The sequence below is a fragment of the Diceros bicornis genome, chromosome 4 (assembly GCF_020826845.1).
Source record: "Diceros bicornis minor isolate mBicDic1 chromosome 4, mDicBic1.mat.cur, whole genome shotgun sequence".
NCBI lineage: Eukaryota > Metazoa > Chordata > Mammalia > Perissodactyla > Rhinocerotidae > Diceros > Diceros bicornis.
In genome coordinates, this window is record NC_080743.1 from 98,279,029 (window position 1) to 98,296,872 (window position 17,844).

A 17,844-nucleotide genomic window follows, 5' to 3' on the forward strand; every position below is an offset into this window, starting at 1 on the left:
TGAACCTGGGCCACCAGCAGGGGAGCGCGTGCACTTAACCACTACGCCACAGGGCCGGCCCCAATATCTCCATTTTTTTTAACTGACTTTCAATCCACAGGCCAGAAAATCATCTTTACTATACATGGTAAGAACAGAGTATGAATAATGTTAGGACTATGTGAACATGGCTGAAGTACAAGTTGGTTTCCTCTTCCTTCTTTTTTCTCATGTTTTCATCCTTAAATTACATTTTTTAAGAAGTATAAATTATCTCTTTTGAAAATTTTTGAAAAAAACATTTTATGGAGGTATGATTGACATACTAAAAGCTGTACATACTTAATATACACAATTTGATAAATTTGGAGATAAGTATACACCCAGGAGACCAAAATCAAAGCCATAAACTTACCCATCACCTCCAAATGTTTCCTTTCACCACCCCCCTCCCTTTTTTTAATTAAAAAAAGCACTTAACATAAGATCTACCCTCTTAGCAAAATTTTAAGTATATAATACAGTATTGTTAACTACAGTCTTCGGAAAACTTAAAAACTGACACACATACACACACACCCCAAACCCTGAGGCCTTCTGGCCACATAAGCACTCTATAGCAATATCACTATTTACAGTTGTGTTTCAAAGCACTAGAAACAATCAACAGCATTTAGCGCTGCCAAAAGCAAATGATGAAAAAATATGGAGGGTTAATAAGTTGACCATCCAAACAAAAAACAAGGCATAATTTTGTATATAAAGCTTTCTTCTCTTTGCTCTACTTCTTGTATTTCTACACTTCCACATATACTAAAAGCAAAAGCACATATGTGGATGTGTCCAGCATATGCCCAGTAGAGTAGGGATTCCATAAACGTTAGCTGCCCCATGGCCGCCCCAACTCCTTCCCCTCTCAGAGGATGATGAGTAGCTGCAAGTAATACTCAGAGTAGTTAAGCAACTTGGTAATCTTATGATAATGTCAGATAGTATCAATACATTTCATATCATCTTTGCAAGCTCCAGTTAGTTAGAAAGAATTTAACTAAAAAAATAAAATCTGTCAATGTATCTTACCTTTTATATTTTATACTTTTATGAAGTCCTAACATATGACTCCTCCAAACAGAAAGGTACCAGGCACTCTAATGTATATTATGCCTCCTTCTGAACAGTATAGATTAATGCACATAAATTACAATTCTGCGCTCTAAGAGCTCGAACTACTAGGAATAAAACAACCATGTGACATGAGCCACTATGAAATGTATTTTTAGTATCTCATTGCCTACACCCTCTTTTGGCTGGCCAGGTGGTGGTGGTAATTTATTGAAAGATTCCTGGGGAAAGGTGAATTTCAGGGGATGTATCAGGTTTTAAGGCAAAGATTCTCCTGGTTTGGGGAAACTCAGGTATTCTGGGTATTTTACTAAAGAAGAAATTTTCTTTATACTTTCAACATTAAAATTTCATGTAAGATAATAAGTTTTTATTTATCCCCAAGCCAGTCAGACACTTGAAATGTTGTATTAATTTTTGAATACTCTGTGCTGTAACATCAATTTTTTTTATTAACAGTGTCTTAACTAATTTTGAAAGGTCTGGTTTTTTTTTGTTTTTTTTTTTTTATGAGGAAGATCAGCCCTGAGCTAACATCCATGCTAATCCTCCCCTTTTTGCTGAGGAAGACCAGCTCTGAGCTAACATCTATTGCCAATCCTCCTCCTTTTTTTTTTTTCGTCAAAGTCCCAGTAGATAGCTGTATGTCATAGTTGCACATCATTCTAGTTGCTGTATGTGGGATGCGGCCCCAGCATGGCCGGAGAAGCGGTGCATCTGTGCGCGTCCAGGATCTGAACCCGGGCCGCCAGTAGCGGAGCATGCGCACTTAACCGCTAAGGCACGGGGCTGGCCCCTGAAAGGTCTGTTTTTAAAATATTTTAGGAAAATAAAAATTGCTTGATAATCAACTATAAAAAATAAAAACATGGAGACCAATGTTAGTTATACTAAATATACCTTTGGATTCGCTCAAATTAGTTTACTCTAGGTTAAATATGTTTATAATGTACACATATTTTATAAACACCTTTTTTTAAAAGGGGATATAAGACCTATACCTTTAAATAACATTATAAAAATAGCTAATATGATTCCTATGGTTAAAATCATCATGGAGGAAGATACAGTTTTTCCGCACTACCTCAACATGTCTCTAAAATGCTCAGATTTTTGGATGGATGATTAAGAGAGGAAATGATTCCATAATTAGTATCAGTTAACATGAAATGGATTGGTTTATGACTAGATTTTAATTCCAAAAATAAACAAGCTTCACAGTTTAGTAATGGGCTTTGAAATCAGACAGAACTGAGTTTAAACTCCAGTTCTAACAACCTAAACTATATGATGCTCTCTCTAAGCCTCAGTTTCCTCATCTGTAAAACAGGTACAATAATACTCCCAAGGGTTCTCCTCAGGCTTAAATAAAATGTATCTAAAAGCTTCGATGGCACCTAGTAGCTAATTAACGGTTGTTAATAGAGAAAATATTTTATATAGAATAAAACCATTTTGTCTTCTCTGTTCCCACATTAACATTTTAAGTTATACAAAAGGAAATCCATATGAAGTGTCAATATGGTTTGTTTATTCTCTTAGCCATGTTAATTTATATTTAAGTTACCTAAAAAATAAGAATTTTAAAAAGGCACTAGACTAGGAGTCAAAATACTTAGATTCTGATCTCATCTCTACACTGGCTAGCTGAACTTTCTTAAGAAAGTTACTTGATCTTTCTAATCTTTACTTAGGTCATTTGTAAAATGCTAAAACATACGTTATAATATTCTGATTACTAGATTAACCTTATAAAACTATTGTTTACAAAGCACTTTATTAAACCACCATACAATTATTATTGCTAAAGTTATCACGGAATAAAGATGATACTTAACATAAAAATATATTTATGTACCCTACTTGCATTAACTTGACAATTTTTTCAAAAGAAACCAGAACCTAATCTAAGCCCAGGCCAATCCTAAACTATTTTCCACTGCTGGCTAGGGCACAGGCATTCCAAGCGTCACGTCATCATGTCAATAAATATCAAACAAATTCAGAGTTAAAAATGAAATATATATATATTTGATGTCATTTTTTAGTCATTCCACAAAATGAAAGGCAATCATCATAACACCTGGATTTATCAGAGGCTACTAAATTAATAGCTTTTATTAGCAGAAAATATTTACCAGGCATAGAAAGACTGCATTCTTTCTTTGAATTGATTCATTGAAAACTGAGAGTAGTTTGGTAATTAAAAAGGCAGGAAAGCTCTTCTTACTTTTCCAGCCTATGAATACAAAAAGAGAAAAAGGCAAGACTGAGTAAGTTGTATAAAATAACCTAACACTTTCTAAGGGGAGACAACTGTATGCAGTGGGGAACCCTGGACTATCCATCAAGGTCTGTTTAGCTGCCTTAGGCAGGCACCTCTCTTGTGCCTATTTTCTTATCTACAAAATAGAGATACTAGCACCTGCCCTTACTGCAGGAACACAGAGGTAAATTAGAAAGTTCTCAGAACATGTATTATAAGGTGCTATTCTTTCATGAAGCTGAATAAAACATCCTACTTGGTATTTTTCTTGAAAGGGCATATTTCACTAATATAAAAAAAAAAAAACCAACTCCAAAATCCAACATTAACCTCTCTCCAAATTTACAAGTATCTACTTCAATTAGCTTTATATATATATATATATATATATATATATATATATATATACACACACACACACACACACAGATGATAGATACAGATAGATTGATATAGGTTGCTATCATTATAAAGTATTCTGAAAACAGGGTACAAGATTACATTTTGTCTTTAGAAAACAAGAAAGGTCAATACTTGGCATACACAGGGGTGAAAATTCACTGTCACTGGTTGACCACTACACTCTGCCACAAGGCCTCAGAATCCTGATCAGTAGAATTCAAGCAGCCTTAACTAACGAAGAGGAGTTGGTACTTGCACTACCTCTTACTTGTCATATACCTGTACTATAGAGCTTTGTTTGAATTAGTATAATGGGTATAAATTAGTATAACTGATCGACTAGCATAACTAATTAATGAAAACCATCTAAGTTTTATATTACTGTACTCAGTGCTCATGGAACTAGCCCATGTAATTTTTTTCTATACATTCAGTGATGTTCCTATTTCATGAAACTCTGAACCAAGAGTTTAAGTTCAATGGTGCAAACATAAATCAAATATGTAAATAGTTTAAACTGACTTCTTAAAATGGAGTTGTTTTTGTGAGAGAAGGGGATCACAGTAGCTTATAATACTTGAAAGTAGAGATCCACATAAAGTTCTGCCATAATTCTCCAACTGTGGTCAAAAGTTTACTGAGATATTTTATTACACTATACAACTGAAAAGAAAGAAACTGAATTCTTTCTCTCTTGGAAAAAAAGTCTGATCTGTATGTACTTTATTAAACTATCATACAATGATTATTGCTAATGTTACTATGTTCTTTAAGAGAATTCAAGTTCTTGAAGAGAATTTTAAAAATCATTAAATTATAAGAGGATAAAACCCAAAACAAAAAAGCAAACAAAACAAAAAAATGCATTGAGACAAATAAATACACAAAACAAATATAAACTTTAGCATACCCACCAAAAGCCTCCAGAGCAGAAGCGTAATGAATGAGGAAAACCCATCCACCCTTCTTCCTTTAGATCAATATGATGGTTACAAACTGACAAGCTCTTTCTGGCTGTCCACTGGCACATCTACAGACCTTTTATTTTCTGACATTTCTCCAACTTAAACTGGATGCAAATAAGTCAGGTGTGGTCCTTACAACAGTAATCCTGCTAGACTCTACCGAGTTTCCATAGAAACACGCACAGCTGGCAATGGCAAGGAGGTTGTACTGGCCTCAGACTGAAAAAGTTGCAGTACTCATGGAGTGAAATAACAATTACGGCATCTTAGTAAAGAACAAATACAAAAAAATCCCATCTTTGTTTGAAACATCAAGCAAAATACCACAAAGTATTTTCTTCTAGTCCAAAAGTGGCTTCTGCCTAGCAGCAGTAATTAATGTGTCTGCGAAAAGTTACAAGATGCTAATTACCAAAAGGTAACCATTCTTTTACTAAAGAAATATAATATTTTAAGAGAGTGTTCCCTGTGGGTCACTTAATGTAATAACCAACATCCAGAGAGAGAGAAACAACATAGAGTCTAATCTAAATAGTAGTAAATACCATGCATCTTTTCCTTAAATAAATTCAATATGACTGTTCATTGGTTTTATTAAAAGCAATGTTTTTACATCAGTGATTCTCAAAGAACAGTACTCGGATCAACATCATCAGCATAACCTGGGATCTTACCAGAACTGTAAATCCTCAGGCCCACCCCAGACCTACTGAATCAGACACTCTGGGGGTGAGAGGCGCAGGAAGCTGTGTTTTCACAAACCTTCCAGAAGATTCTGATGCATGCTAAAGTTTGAGAACAACTGATTTATGGTGTCAGATTTCAGAGGAGAGTGAAATATGAAATAGAAAATGAAATGCTTTATCTCACTCCTTGGAACTAAGTGAGGCATAGTAAAAAAAAAAAATGTAAAGAACTCACTGGTCTCCTGAATTGAGTCTGTTAGCTAGTATCTCATCGTCTAAAAGATACGCAGAGATTAGCAGTGGTTCATCCTGTCTATCTTTCCTACACACATCAAGCTCTAAAGAGAAAATAAGAAGTGTCTGTTCATGATTACTCAAGGAGGAGGATCCTCGCACATAAGACCCTCAATCCACTACCATTCATAGCCCATTACCAATCACAATCCATTTCCAAGCACTGAGGTCTTCAGACACAGGGCAGCATACCTAAACATTTATTCCTTTATAATAAGAAAATAATTTTTCCAAGATGTCAGATACATATGTAAGGATGAGTCTAATGCTTGAGTCATTAATTTTAACCTTCCTCACTACTTGTAAAAACTTTTTAAAAACATACAAGGATGTAGTTCTTCCTTAGTATCTAATCTATTAGATGCTGCCTTCATATATTACAAAATACACTTTTCCTTTTTCCTTTAATTTCAGTAGTACACCAATTTACAATTCCTTCTCTATTTCCTTCAAGACAATGGGCAGCACTCTAAAGAAAGAGCTAAGCTAATGACATTAAAGTGACCAGAAATGAATAGAGACAGAATGGAGAAAAACCACTGGCTAAACCAAGCATGCCATATGCTATTAGAATTGATAAATTCAAGCCAACCAAATAGTTTTCTGAAGCTCATAATTAAAAATAAATTACTAAATACATTCAGTACTACACCTGCAAAATGTACTTGTAAAATTATATTTTAAAGTGAACTGAAGACCAGTTCAATAAAAAAAAAAATCCACGAAATTCAAAGGAAGTGTTTATCTACTTATTCCCAGGATTATTTATTTTGTAATCTGTTTTATGATAAGAAATATGATAAAACTTATTCAAAGGTCAGGTTTTTGACTATATACAAGGCAGGAAACAGAAAAGAACATACATTTGATTTGTTTTCTTCTGCTTGTCATTTTCCTTTCTTAAATTAGAAAATGCTTGAATTATAGTAACATTTCCACTTAAATGTTGAAGGAACATTTTTACTTAAGGAGTAAATTCAAATCTCAATTACTAAGCTTAATGTATTTCCAGCAATTATTTTATTCTTTGGGAAAAAGAAATGTAAAAGAAACAAATCCTAGGGTCACCGCTATTGTCTTATTCTACATCAAAGCAGCAATACAGGATAAATTTAAGTGGGAAACTCCGAATCACAGGCTCCTCTTTCTCTTTCTCTTTGTTAAATGTTGGTGGTCCTCAGGGACCATCCTTAGTCCACTTCTCACTACACCAGTGATTGCCAAAGTATTATCTTTGTGCCACTAGTGGCCAGAACCAAAAATGCTAATTCTGTTGATTTTATGTTTGACTGCAGGCTACATACTAGTAGTGCTTGCTGGTTGCAATTCCAACTTTCCCCACTTGGACGAGGGCAATGACATTTAGCAAATGACCTCACTTGAGGGAAGGACCTGAATAATTAATCCCGTCCCCGCAGCTAGTGAGTTGTTCAGAAATGGACTGTACCCCAGAATTTTACTCAATTCTGGCCAATGAAATCAAGGCAGGAGCTCCTGGACCTTTCTGGGATAGTGATTCTCACTTTTAACAGAGAACGTTAAGTGGCTACTCTCCTTTCTCTGGACACTAACAAGGAAGCCTATTTCGCTGGCTGCTGCTGGCAGTTATTTTGCAACCACAAAGGGAAAGAACCTTAGCGCAAGGCAACACATAGAGCCCAGTCCTATTGTCCCTGAAACTTCTGGTCTCTCAATCATATGAGCCAAGTCAATTCCCTTGTGTTTAAGTCAGTTTCAGTTTCTGTTACCTGAAGCTGAAAGTAACCTACCAATAACATATATGCAAATTATAAGAGTTACTAATTTGGTGTTCATAAATTAAAATTAGAGGTATCGGCATCTACTAAGGATTATTTCTGTTTTCTGCTAAAAAATGTGGCTGCCACATAATGTTTGGCAACTTTGTAAAACTTCTATTGTTCGTGCACATTATGGACAAGTTGGAATTTCCAAAATTTGGTCTTGTGATTCAAACACAATCAATATTAAGTTATGGTTTTTCAGTCTCAACTATTCTTTCCTGCATATTAATTTAGTTATATACTTGCATATGTGCACCAACATTTCTAGCTTATAATTTTCCAAAAATTAGCCTTCACAACATGTCATTAAAGTTCAAACAGTTCCCATATTTCACAGTACAGTTTTTGTATATAATAGGAATATGTTGGATGAGTTATGGGTATGATTCCACTTTTATCTATACCTAAAGGCATATGTATGTACATAGAAAAAGGGCTAGTAGGTTTATACCAAATGATTAATATTTAGCACATACATCTCTATTGTTTCATTTTTTTTCAATGGATACACAACAGTTTCTGTAAAACTTCCTTTTTTTTTGATTAAACATTTTTTTAGCTGAATTCTTTACTTTTGCCCTGGGCTAACATCTGTGCCAATCTTCCTCTATTTGGTATGTTGGTCACTGCCACAGCATGGCTGATGAGTGGTATAGGTCAGCACCCGGGATGCGAACCTGGGCCACCAAAGCAGAGCGTGCCAATCTTAACCATTACGCCACAGGGCCAGCCTCTGAATTCTTTACTTTCTTAATGTATTTGGTTCCCAAGACTATGACCAAATACTTTCTTACTTAAATCAGTGTAACTGAAGAATATCAATGTTGTGCAATCAGTTTCCATTACCTTGTTGCAAAGAACCTCTCCAAATAAGTGTTTCTGCTTCAGAAAACAATGGGCTGAGATGAACTATAAGCTCTTAAAAGTAGGTTCAACAGACAAAAGTATAGGAAAGGTTCAAAACAAGTAAGAACTGGGGCCGGTTCGGTGGTGCAGTGGTTGAGTTCGCACAATGCTTCAGCAGCCCGGGGTTCACGGGTTTGAATCCCGGGCACGGACCTATACACTGCTCATCAATGCTGTGGCGGCGTCCCACATATAAAATAGAGGAAGATTGGCACAGATGTTAGCTCAGGGACAATCTTCCTCACAAAACAAAACAACAATTGACAATTATTTAGGCAGGAATGACAACATTGGTTTTAAACATAAGGACTTGTTACAATATGAGAAAGTTCTGTAATTAAGAGAAAACAGGCAAACAGAAAAGAAGACTTCTCAAATACAAAGCTTAGGTTGCCTAGAAATAATATAAAACTGGATTCTTTTTGACTATCTTTCCAGTTGGCCTGAATTTAAGCCTCATTTTACCTGAATGCAAAAAGACTAATTGGATGAACTTCCAAGATGCTGTCCTTGTTCTGAGTCTCGACCAGCAATCTATTTCCTTGAGCAGAGTGCATCTTTGTCAACTGATGACTTAATTATACATGAACTAAAGAAAATTTTATACTTGTATAGTTTGTTTGAGACAAAATAAAAATGTTAAAGATTTTTTAATATTATGGTGGCCACTACAGACCACTTCTGAATTATCCTTAGTAGAAAATAGTAGCTCCAGAACATACTTTATTACAGGCTCTACTTATTTCATATTCAAACTCACTCATCAGAGAATTACAACAAAAAATTCACAATAACCCTTAAGGAGTTCCCTGGTCAACCTGGTAGAGAAAAAGGCCTACTGGTTATAATATCAAGCAACTGACTCAGCAGAAGGCCATTAAAAGAAATATTTTATTACGATTTTGGCCTCTTAAGTAATGTTCATATTCCACAAAAACGATGGCAGAAATTTCTAAAGCCCTAGATGAAAATCCTAAAGCTATTAACCCTATTTACTTAGTGCTCCAGACAGGAAACCCAACGTACATTACAAGTGCCAACAACTTTCAAAATGGAAAGTCAAGATAAAAATTCCAAGCAATGAGGAATGGTTGCCGATTGTTAGAGATAGCATCAATAAACCGGGTACATTTTAGCTAAATCAGATCAAGAGCCTGTCTTTAATCAGAATACAGTCTATACACTGTCATTCCTCCTTTTTATATAATGGATATTATATAAGAGACTAAAAAGATAAGAGAAAAAAAAGTATAATCTACTTTACCTATAAGAAGCCTCAATAGCTCTTTCTCTCCAGTCTAGGAGCACTGAGAAGAGATAATTAAGGTAACATAAATATTTGTGGGTGTGTGTGCATGTGTGTGTATACACACACACACAATTTTTTAACATGAATTTGAAAGAAAACAAGTAAGACAGTATGTCACAGGAAGGCTGGCTCTAGGAGCTCCAAGCCAGCAGGCCTTCTGCAGGGTAGCCAGACTTCATTTTGCTCACTACAAAGGGAGCAACGAGAGCGCCTTACTGTGATGTCACTCCAATAATCTTCCACTACCTCAAACTGTTTGGGAGACAAAATGAGGCTACTAAAGTTCTCTATTCCAAGCTTGAATATGCTATTAAACAGATTTTATTTTCACTTTTAGAAAACCTCCTCAACAACAGGCTAACATGCTATAAAAAGAGAATGCTATGCTTAATGTGAAAGAGAGATACACCTAGCACCTCTTCCCACCCTGAAAAAGAAAAATCTTTAAAAAAATGTACTGTATTGTAGACCACCTTTAAAAAAATGTACTGTAGTGTAGACCATCCCATACAATCTCTTTACACTTAGAGACCATCAACATCCAGACATCTTACCATACTGGCTGGGTCCCTTCTTGCAAACATACCACTTGTTTGTATTAAAATAATCTCAATACTAAGAGAAAACTTAGATAGATAGATGAAGAGTACAGGCCATTAAAGAAAATAAAAGTAGTGCAACTAAGCATAACAGAATCAGCTTGTGCATACTACCACTGAACCTTTTCCAGGGTTCACTCTTATTTTACAAGAACAGTTTAAGCACCACTGTCCTGTATCATTACATTTAGAAACAAATCTAACATAAAAGGCAACCTTCATCTCTCCTGGTTCCTGCAAATAGCAAAGGATAAAAATCCTGGAGGTTTAGAGCAGAGAGAAATGTTAGCAACAATCAATCTAATCCCTCCATTGTACAAACAAGGAAGTTACGTGCAAGGTGGCATGCTTTATTTCAGGACCCTCTGTGAGAGAAGGCACAGCTGAAATTCAGATCCCTCTTCTGATTCTTAGCGCACATGAGTGCTCTTGACATTGACCACCTCCCCTTCAGAAATGCATCAATATTTTCCAACAACGATTTTATAAAGTCACTTTTTAAAAAGTGATCAATGTTATGTCAATCTTTTTAAGTATACTGATTATTGGTAATTATTCTCCAAACATAACTTTATAGTAAATGTTCCGTATTTGTTCATTCATTCACTCAACAAATAATTTTAAGGGGTTATTATGTATAGGGTACTGTACTCTGCTCCATGGGGCCAGAAAGATGAATCAGACATGATTCTGACCTTGAAAAGCTTCCGTCTGGTAGACTGAACAGCTAGAACAGACATTAGAAATCTATAATTTGAGTAAAAGCTAAGAGGCTTTTACTTTTTGATAAAAGGGTACAAACATACAAATTTCAACACAAAAGAGAAAATGTAGTTTTCATGCAGTTTTAAGGATTTCTTATTTATGTAGAAAACCTATAAGTAACTAGATATTTATGGAATGAAGTTTATTCTAAAAAAATAGACTAGATGCTAAATGTTTATTCTAAAATTTAAGCTAAATGTCAAATGTTTATTCTAAAAAAATAGATTAAAAATGTACTATATTATGGGGCCGGCCCGGTGGCGTAGTGGTTAAGTTCGCACCCTCCGCTTCAGCAGCCTCAGGTTCCCAGGTTCGGATCCCGGGCACGCACTGACGCAACATTTGTCAGGCCACGCTGTGGCGGTTTCCCAAATAAAGTACAGGAAGATGGGCACAGATGTTAGCCCAGGGCCAATCCTCCTCAGCAAAAAAAGAGGAGGATTGACATCGGATGTTAGCTCAGGGCTAATCTTCCTCACACATACACACAAAATATATATATACGCACTATAACATAATTTGGGGTTTTGCATACTGCCTTTCAAGTTTCTTCCATATCTAAGACAGTAAGAGCCTTTGTCATTATCTCTTGTTTCCCTATGTAAAAACCTGGATTCATAATTCAGCTAAGTTTAGCAAATATTTTAATGTTTTTTACATTACAATGGGGTCACTAAAAACTGTCTAAATGAGAACAGACCACAGGTCAGCAAATAAATCGAACATCTCCAACCAAATGTTTTAAACTGGGATTGAGTTCTACTGGCTGAATACAGAATGGAGAAAAATTAGGGTTACTTACAACGCCCGAGTCAGTGAAAGATAGGAATTTAAGTTATGACAATCTGGTGTGATTGTTACACTGTCATAAAATCAAAATTAACTTCCACCGAATGTTAGACCATGTTAAAGCACCAAATTAATATGCTCTCTCAGCACTTACACTACCACAGGAATGTACACCAAGCTCAGAGAGGCCTTACAGCCTTTGTAATTTCTGTCCCTTCAGCCTAGGATGCTTCTGCCCAAGTGACTTCTTCCTGCTATTCCAGTCTGAATGTCATCTCCTCGGGGAGGCCTTCCTTGACCATGCAATCTAAAAACACCGCCTCCCAAATTACTATCCTGTCATCCTATTGTATTCTCTCTCTGTTCTTCTCATAATTTTAAAACTTGTTTACTTGCCCCACTAGAAGGCAAGTGTCCTGAGCACAGGTACCTTATTAGTCCTGTTCACCACAGCAACCTTAGTTCATGGTAAAACCTGACAGGTGCTCAAAAATATTTGTTAAATGAATGGATGGTGCCTAGGAAGTCAATAAACACTAGATCATGGACATCAGCTTAAGTCCACAATAAAACTCCTTGAAAGAAACTATTTCTAAAAAAGAGAGGAATATATGCTCAGAGAACTTATCTATTGATTTTGATTAAAAGTAGCCCTTCTAACAAAATCCTATTATAAGTATACTCCTGATAGCATATCTGAAATTCAACAGGTAAAAAAATATTGTCTAGCAAATACTTCTGTTTTAAAGTCAGGGCCATAAGGAAGAATGAGTAGCTTCTGGTTTGTGACGTTCTTGGCCATTTAAAGAGTACCAAGTTATATTTTATTTATTATGTTTATAATGTTTCCCTAAGATTAGAATGGGTTATTAGAAACACTAAATTTAGAACTGTCTTCTAACTAAGGGATGTAAAATTTGAGAACATTTTGAGTAGAAATTTCAGATTTAAACTATAAATCAAGACTGACATTTAGATATTCCCAGTCTACCCTGCTTCATATAGGACTAGATTTTGTCTCTTTCCCTTGAAAGAGGCCCCTTCAAGTTTCTACCTGTGACAGTAGTGGTTTTCACCACTCCCTATATGGAAAAGAGAGATGGAGATCTTCCAGATGAGTCACAGCTTCGGCGTTTCATTCAGCAGAAGTCTACAGTGAGTGAAGTTAGACATGTCCATTTTATACCACACTGACCAGTGAATGGCCTGATGTACAAAATGCTCAGCAAGGAAGAAGAGATCACAAGGCACTGCTACTCTAAGTTATAAAATGGAAACTCCTTGACTCTAAGGTATTACAGTTATACGGTCAACTACACTTGTGTGACCTGTACTAATGGCAATATTATATTTTTTATTTACTATTAAATATTTCAGTAAAACATAAACTTATAGGGGCTGGCCCCATGGCCTAGTGGTTTAAGTTCCTCACACTCTGCTTCGGCTGCTCAGGGGTGCAGGTTTGGATCCCGGGCATGGACCTACTCCACTCATCAGCCATGCTGTGGCAGTGTCCCACATACAAAATAGAGGAAGACTGGCACAGATGTTAGCTCAGGGAGAAGACTGGCACGGATGTTAGCTCAGGGACAATCTTTCTCACCAAAAAAATAAATAAGTAAAAAAATAAACTTGTAAACAGTAAAAAAAAAAAAAAAAAAAAAAAGACTGACATTGAGGACCTTGGTAAATAGGGGTAAAGTTAGTTAATACCTAAATTAAAATTTTCTCAACAGCCTATAAATAGACACAAATCTTTCAAGAAATTTAGCCATTCCAAACCACATCCTAGAGACTGGCTGTGCCCCTTAACTTGCAAAATAACACTAATCATGTTGGAAATCCTGTTGAGATTGCAGCTTCTCTTTGAAAGATGCTGAATAAGAAGTCAATCCCTCCATTTGCCATGGTTGAACAAGAAAGCACATCTCAGGAAAATTGAGGAATTATTTATCTGTTAGTCAAGCATTTACTATGTATCAAGGTCTTAAATTTAGTTTAATTAGCAGAGTTTAATTAGATTTACCTACGTTACCAATTTCTTTGGTATCTTGCATCTCAGTCTTTCCTTCTGAGTTCAATTTCCTTCTTTCTTAAGTAGATCCTTTAAAACTTCCTTTAGTGAAGGTATGATGGTAGCCAATTCAGTTATTTGTCAAAAAATGTCATTTTACCTTTATTCTTGAATAAAAGTTAAGCTGGGTAAAGATTTCAAGGTTGGTAGTTATTTTCTCTCAGCATTTTATAATCTCAATGTCTTCAGGATTCCCTTGTTGCTACTGAGTACTGTGAAATGTGGCTCTTTTGTGGGCAAGTATCTATTCTTCCTGTTCCCTATCAAGATATTCTCTTCATATTTAATTTTCTGCAGTTTCACTATAATATATGGAGGTATAGAATTTTTCTCTATCCTGCTTAGGGTTTTATTGTGCTTCCTAAAGCTGAGAATTCATGCCTTTTGTCAATTCTAGAAAATTCTCAGCCAGTATGTATTTGAATTGATAACAGCTGAAAACTCTTTATTCTCTCTGGAGCTCCAATTAGATTCATTTTAAACCTCATTCTATCCTCCATCTCTCCTAACTTCTCTTTCATATCTTTCATCTGTAACTACTGCTACTACATCTGATTAATTTCTGAGATCTATCATTAATTCACTCTTCAAAAAGTGCCTAATCTACTATCTAACTTGTCCATTGAGTTTCTATTCAGTGACTATTTTTTTCCTTTCTAGAGACTGTTTCTTTGCCAAATCTGCCTGGTCATTTTTACAGTTTGTTTCTTGCTCATGTTTTCAATCCACTCTTTTATTACTAAAACATTTTAAAATGAATTTAAACAGTAAATCTGATTGATTCCAATTATCTGAAGTCCTTGGGGGGAGGGGAAATCTACTTCTATTGTTGGTTGTTTTGCTGCAACTCTGATGTGGCTTGTTCCTTCCTGGGTACTGTAATTTTGGGTTATAGACTGAGATTTGGAAAACTAATCTGGAGAAGTCTCAGAAGCCTGGGTTCAAAGTACATTCCTTCAGAAAGGCCATACATATGCCTCTGACCTACCTGAGGCACTTCCTCTAGCCCAGGATCACTTTTATTTCTTGACTTTGGTTTCCCAGACCACACAGGTGGTATAAATTCGAACTTCAAATCTCTATTTAAAAAGAGCTCTGGTCACTAATTCTCAGGGAGGACTTCTACCTAGACCTAAGGTTAAGAAAGACAAGCCTTCATCACACCACTTTGCTGGTGGGTGGATTTTTTTCCTAGTCTACCCTTTTGCTAAGGTTAGAGTAATGTTAGGTTTTGATAAGGTTAGGTCTTTAAGAGTCCTAGCTTTATGCAGGGATCTCAGCTCCATTTCCACACCCTGAAAAGTCTAGTCTTCTGTCTAGAACAGACATTAAAACACAAGGCTCTGGAGTGTAGTTTGGACAAAGGCCCTTAGGGCAGCCCCAGTGTTGGCTTGATGCCCATACACTTTCCTCTTCACTGACCCTGGGGAAATCCTTCATATCCTTAAGCATCTTGGGAAAACATGTAAAGCGATATTATAGGAATTTGTAAGAGTTTTATAGAACTTTTCAGAATGATCCATTATAGTGTCAGAAGTCTCTGAGACTAAGTTTTAAAATAAATAATTTCAATCTTCTAAAACAAGCTCTAAGTCAGTTATTGTTTGCTCCTTCTGTTTCCACAGCACAGTGTGTACTCACTCCATCAGAGCTCTCTTTACTCCCCTTTGTCACTGTGTTTACTTGTCTCCTCCCCTGCCCTGATTTTAACAGACATCCCTAGTGCTCAAGTAATCCAAGGTAACACATAAACAATAGTATCACCTCAATGATTCCTGCTTTGGCTACAAGAAAATAAGAATCAGCAGACTGTTTCTTTAGCTTCACTATAACTTTGGAGATAAAGGTCAAGGCAGTGACATGGTTTGCATGATGCTCTCTGTATACTTTGAGAATGCAGGACTACCAAAGATTTTGACAAATACTCTAAACAGGACAGCAGGAATGGACACTTCCTGGTTGATTCTGGGCCATGTGTGACAGTAACCTAGAAAAGAGACGATGGTAGCTTAAACTAAGATAGTAGCAACAGGGACAGATTCTACATGTGTTTTAGAGGTAAAACTGACAGGTGTCTGATTCGATGTGAGGGATGAGAAAGAGTTTAACTCTGTAAGGCTACAGAGAATGAATTAGAACAAAGGGACATATTTCAAGTTAGTATTAAGAAAGAACTACTTAAAAATTAGCACATTTATTAAAAGCTGGAATGAATCTGATTATATCACTCCTAGTAAAATTTTTTCATCATACTTCATTTGATGGGTACCAGGAAGTCCAATTGCAGCAATGCATCCGGGACCTCTACTATCTGGCCATAATCTTCTTTTCCAACCTTATCCTTCACTATTCTTTTATCTTCCCTAAACTCCAGTTAAATGGAATTACTCATATTTATGATTTTTTGCAGCTGCCCTGTATCTTCTCTCCTTTGTTCCACCTATTCCTGTAGTCAGAAACTCCTCTAAATATTCAGGTTATACCAATCCATCAAGATCTCACTCCACTGCCACTCTTCAATGAAGCCTGCTCTGAACAACCTTCTGGAGAAGACTTATCTGTGTCTTCTTCAACTCTGCAGCTTCCTGAAAATCTATCACAGCCCCTTGTCCAAAAAAGAAACATAATAGCAACTAAGAAATGAACACTTGATGGGGATACTAGAGAACAAATCAGATTCTTATAAGGGAGGCTGGGCTTGAACTCTGATATGCCCTCTAATTCTAAGGTTTTTTTTTTTTTTTATTCTATAAAACCTCTATTAAAATAGTCTTAAGATACACCTAAAGCACTATTTGTTTTTTAATATAGTAACCATTTACTGAACACTCTTCATGTACCAGACACTGTGCTGGGCAGGCTTAAATGTGATCCCATTTAATCCTCACAAAACTCTATGAAGCAGTTATTCTTTTCCTTATTTTACAGATGAAGAAAAGGAGATGCAGGCAGACTGTCCTAAGAGAAATGCTACACAAGTGGCAGAATCAAGGCACAAACTCGATCTTTTAACTTCAAACCTACTGCTCTTAGCAACATCACAGCTGCCAACTAATTTAGAATATAATCTAATTTCCACATCTAAAGAAAGAAAGAAAAATACATTGAAAATATCATAGACATGAATGAATCCAGTATAGATAGCAAATAACCACAAGTTATTCTTTTATACTTGAAATAAAAAAATTTTTTTCAGCAAAGCAAAACAATTCATCTACTCAGCAGGTTTAATTCAATTCAACAAACATTTATTGTGAAAGGCATTAACAGAATTCTAAAAGAAAAAGGCTAACAATAATACTAAAGTGGAGAGTCTACTATTGTACATATTAGGGTTCATAGTGGCATAGCCTAACACTGAAGATTAAACATCAAGTTATTCCCCCCGTTTTCACTAAAATGCCCCTTTTAAGAGAGAGATATATAACCTGATATTGACATAAAATCTTCTTCACAAGTAGTATTCTTAGGAGCAGGGTTTCCCACTTCTGCCTCCAGATCAGAATATGGAGAGGCGAGGACTGTCTATATTAAAATATATCAGATCTTGTTAAATGAAAGAGTATTTTTTTGGGGGGGTGGGGAAGATTAGCCCTGAGCTAACATCCATGCCCATCTTCCTCTACTTTATAATGTGGGTCACCTGCCACAGCATGGTTTGATAAAGGGTGCATAGGGCCGCGCTGGGATCTGAACCTGCGAACCCTGGGCCGCCGAAGCAGAGAATACGAACTTAACCACTATGTCACCCAGCTGGCCCCACAAAAGAGTATTTTTTAAAAAGTTTCTTGGACTATTCACAGTAGGAAGGGCAAAGTGCGTATGGTACGATATTTTCAAATAACTGAAAAATAAACTAGAAACGTATTTTAAGTCCTGATCATTA

General features: G+C 36.0%; 2 protein-coding genes across 4 annotated transcripts in view; one reads left to right on the forward strand and one right to left on the reverse strand.

The window, feature by feature from the left end:
• Positions 1–17,472, forward strand: part of CREG1 (cellular repressor of E1A stimulated genes 1) — a 224,592-nt gene extending 207,120 nt beyond the window's left edge. Inside the window, exon 4 of the mRNA XM_058540149.1 lies at positions 17,457–17,472. The gene's annotated coding sequence lies outside the window, so the exon portion shown is untranslated. The remainder of the gene's footprint in view (positions 1–17,456) is intronic.
• POU2F1 (POU class 2 homeobox 1) overlaps positions 1–17,844 on the reverse strand; it is a 168,919-nt gene that overhangs the window by 87,179 nt on the left and 63,896 nt on the right. Inside the window, exon 1 of one of the 3 annotated variants that reach the window (XM_058540145.1) lies at positions 3,240–3,355. The exons of the other annotated variants lie outside the window; for them this stretch is intronic. Coding sequence (XP_058396128.1) covers positions 3,240–3,246 — 7 coding nt within the window. The 5' untranslated portion in view covers positions 3,247–3,355. Of the gene's footprint in view, positions 1–3,239; positions 3,356–17,844 lie in introns of those variants that run through there. 3 annotated transcript variants of the gene reach the window in all.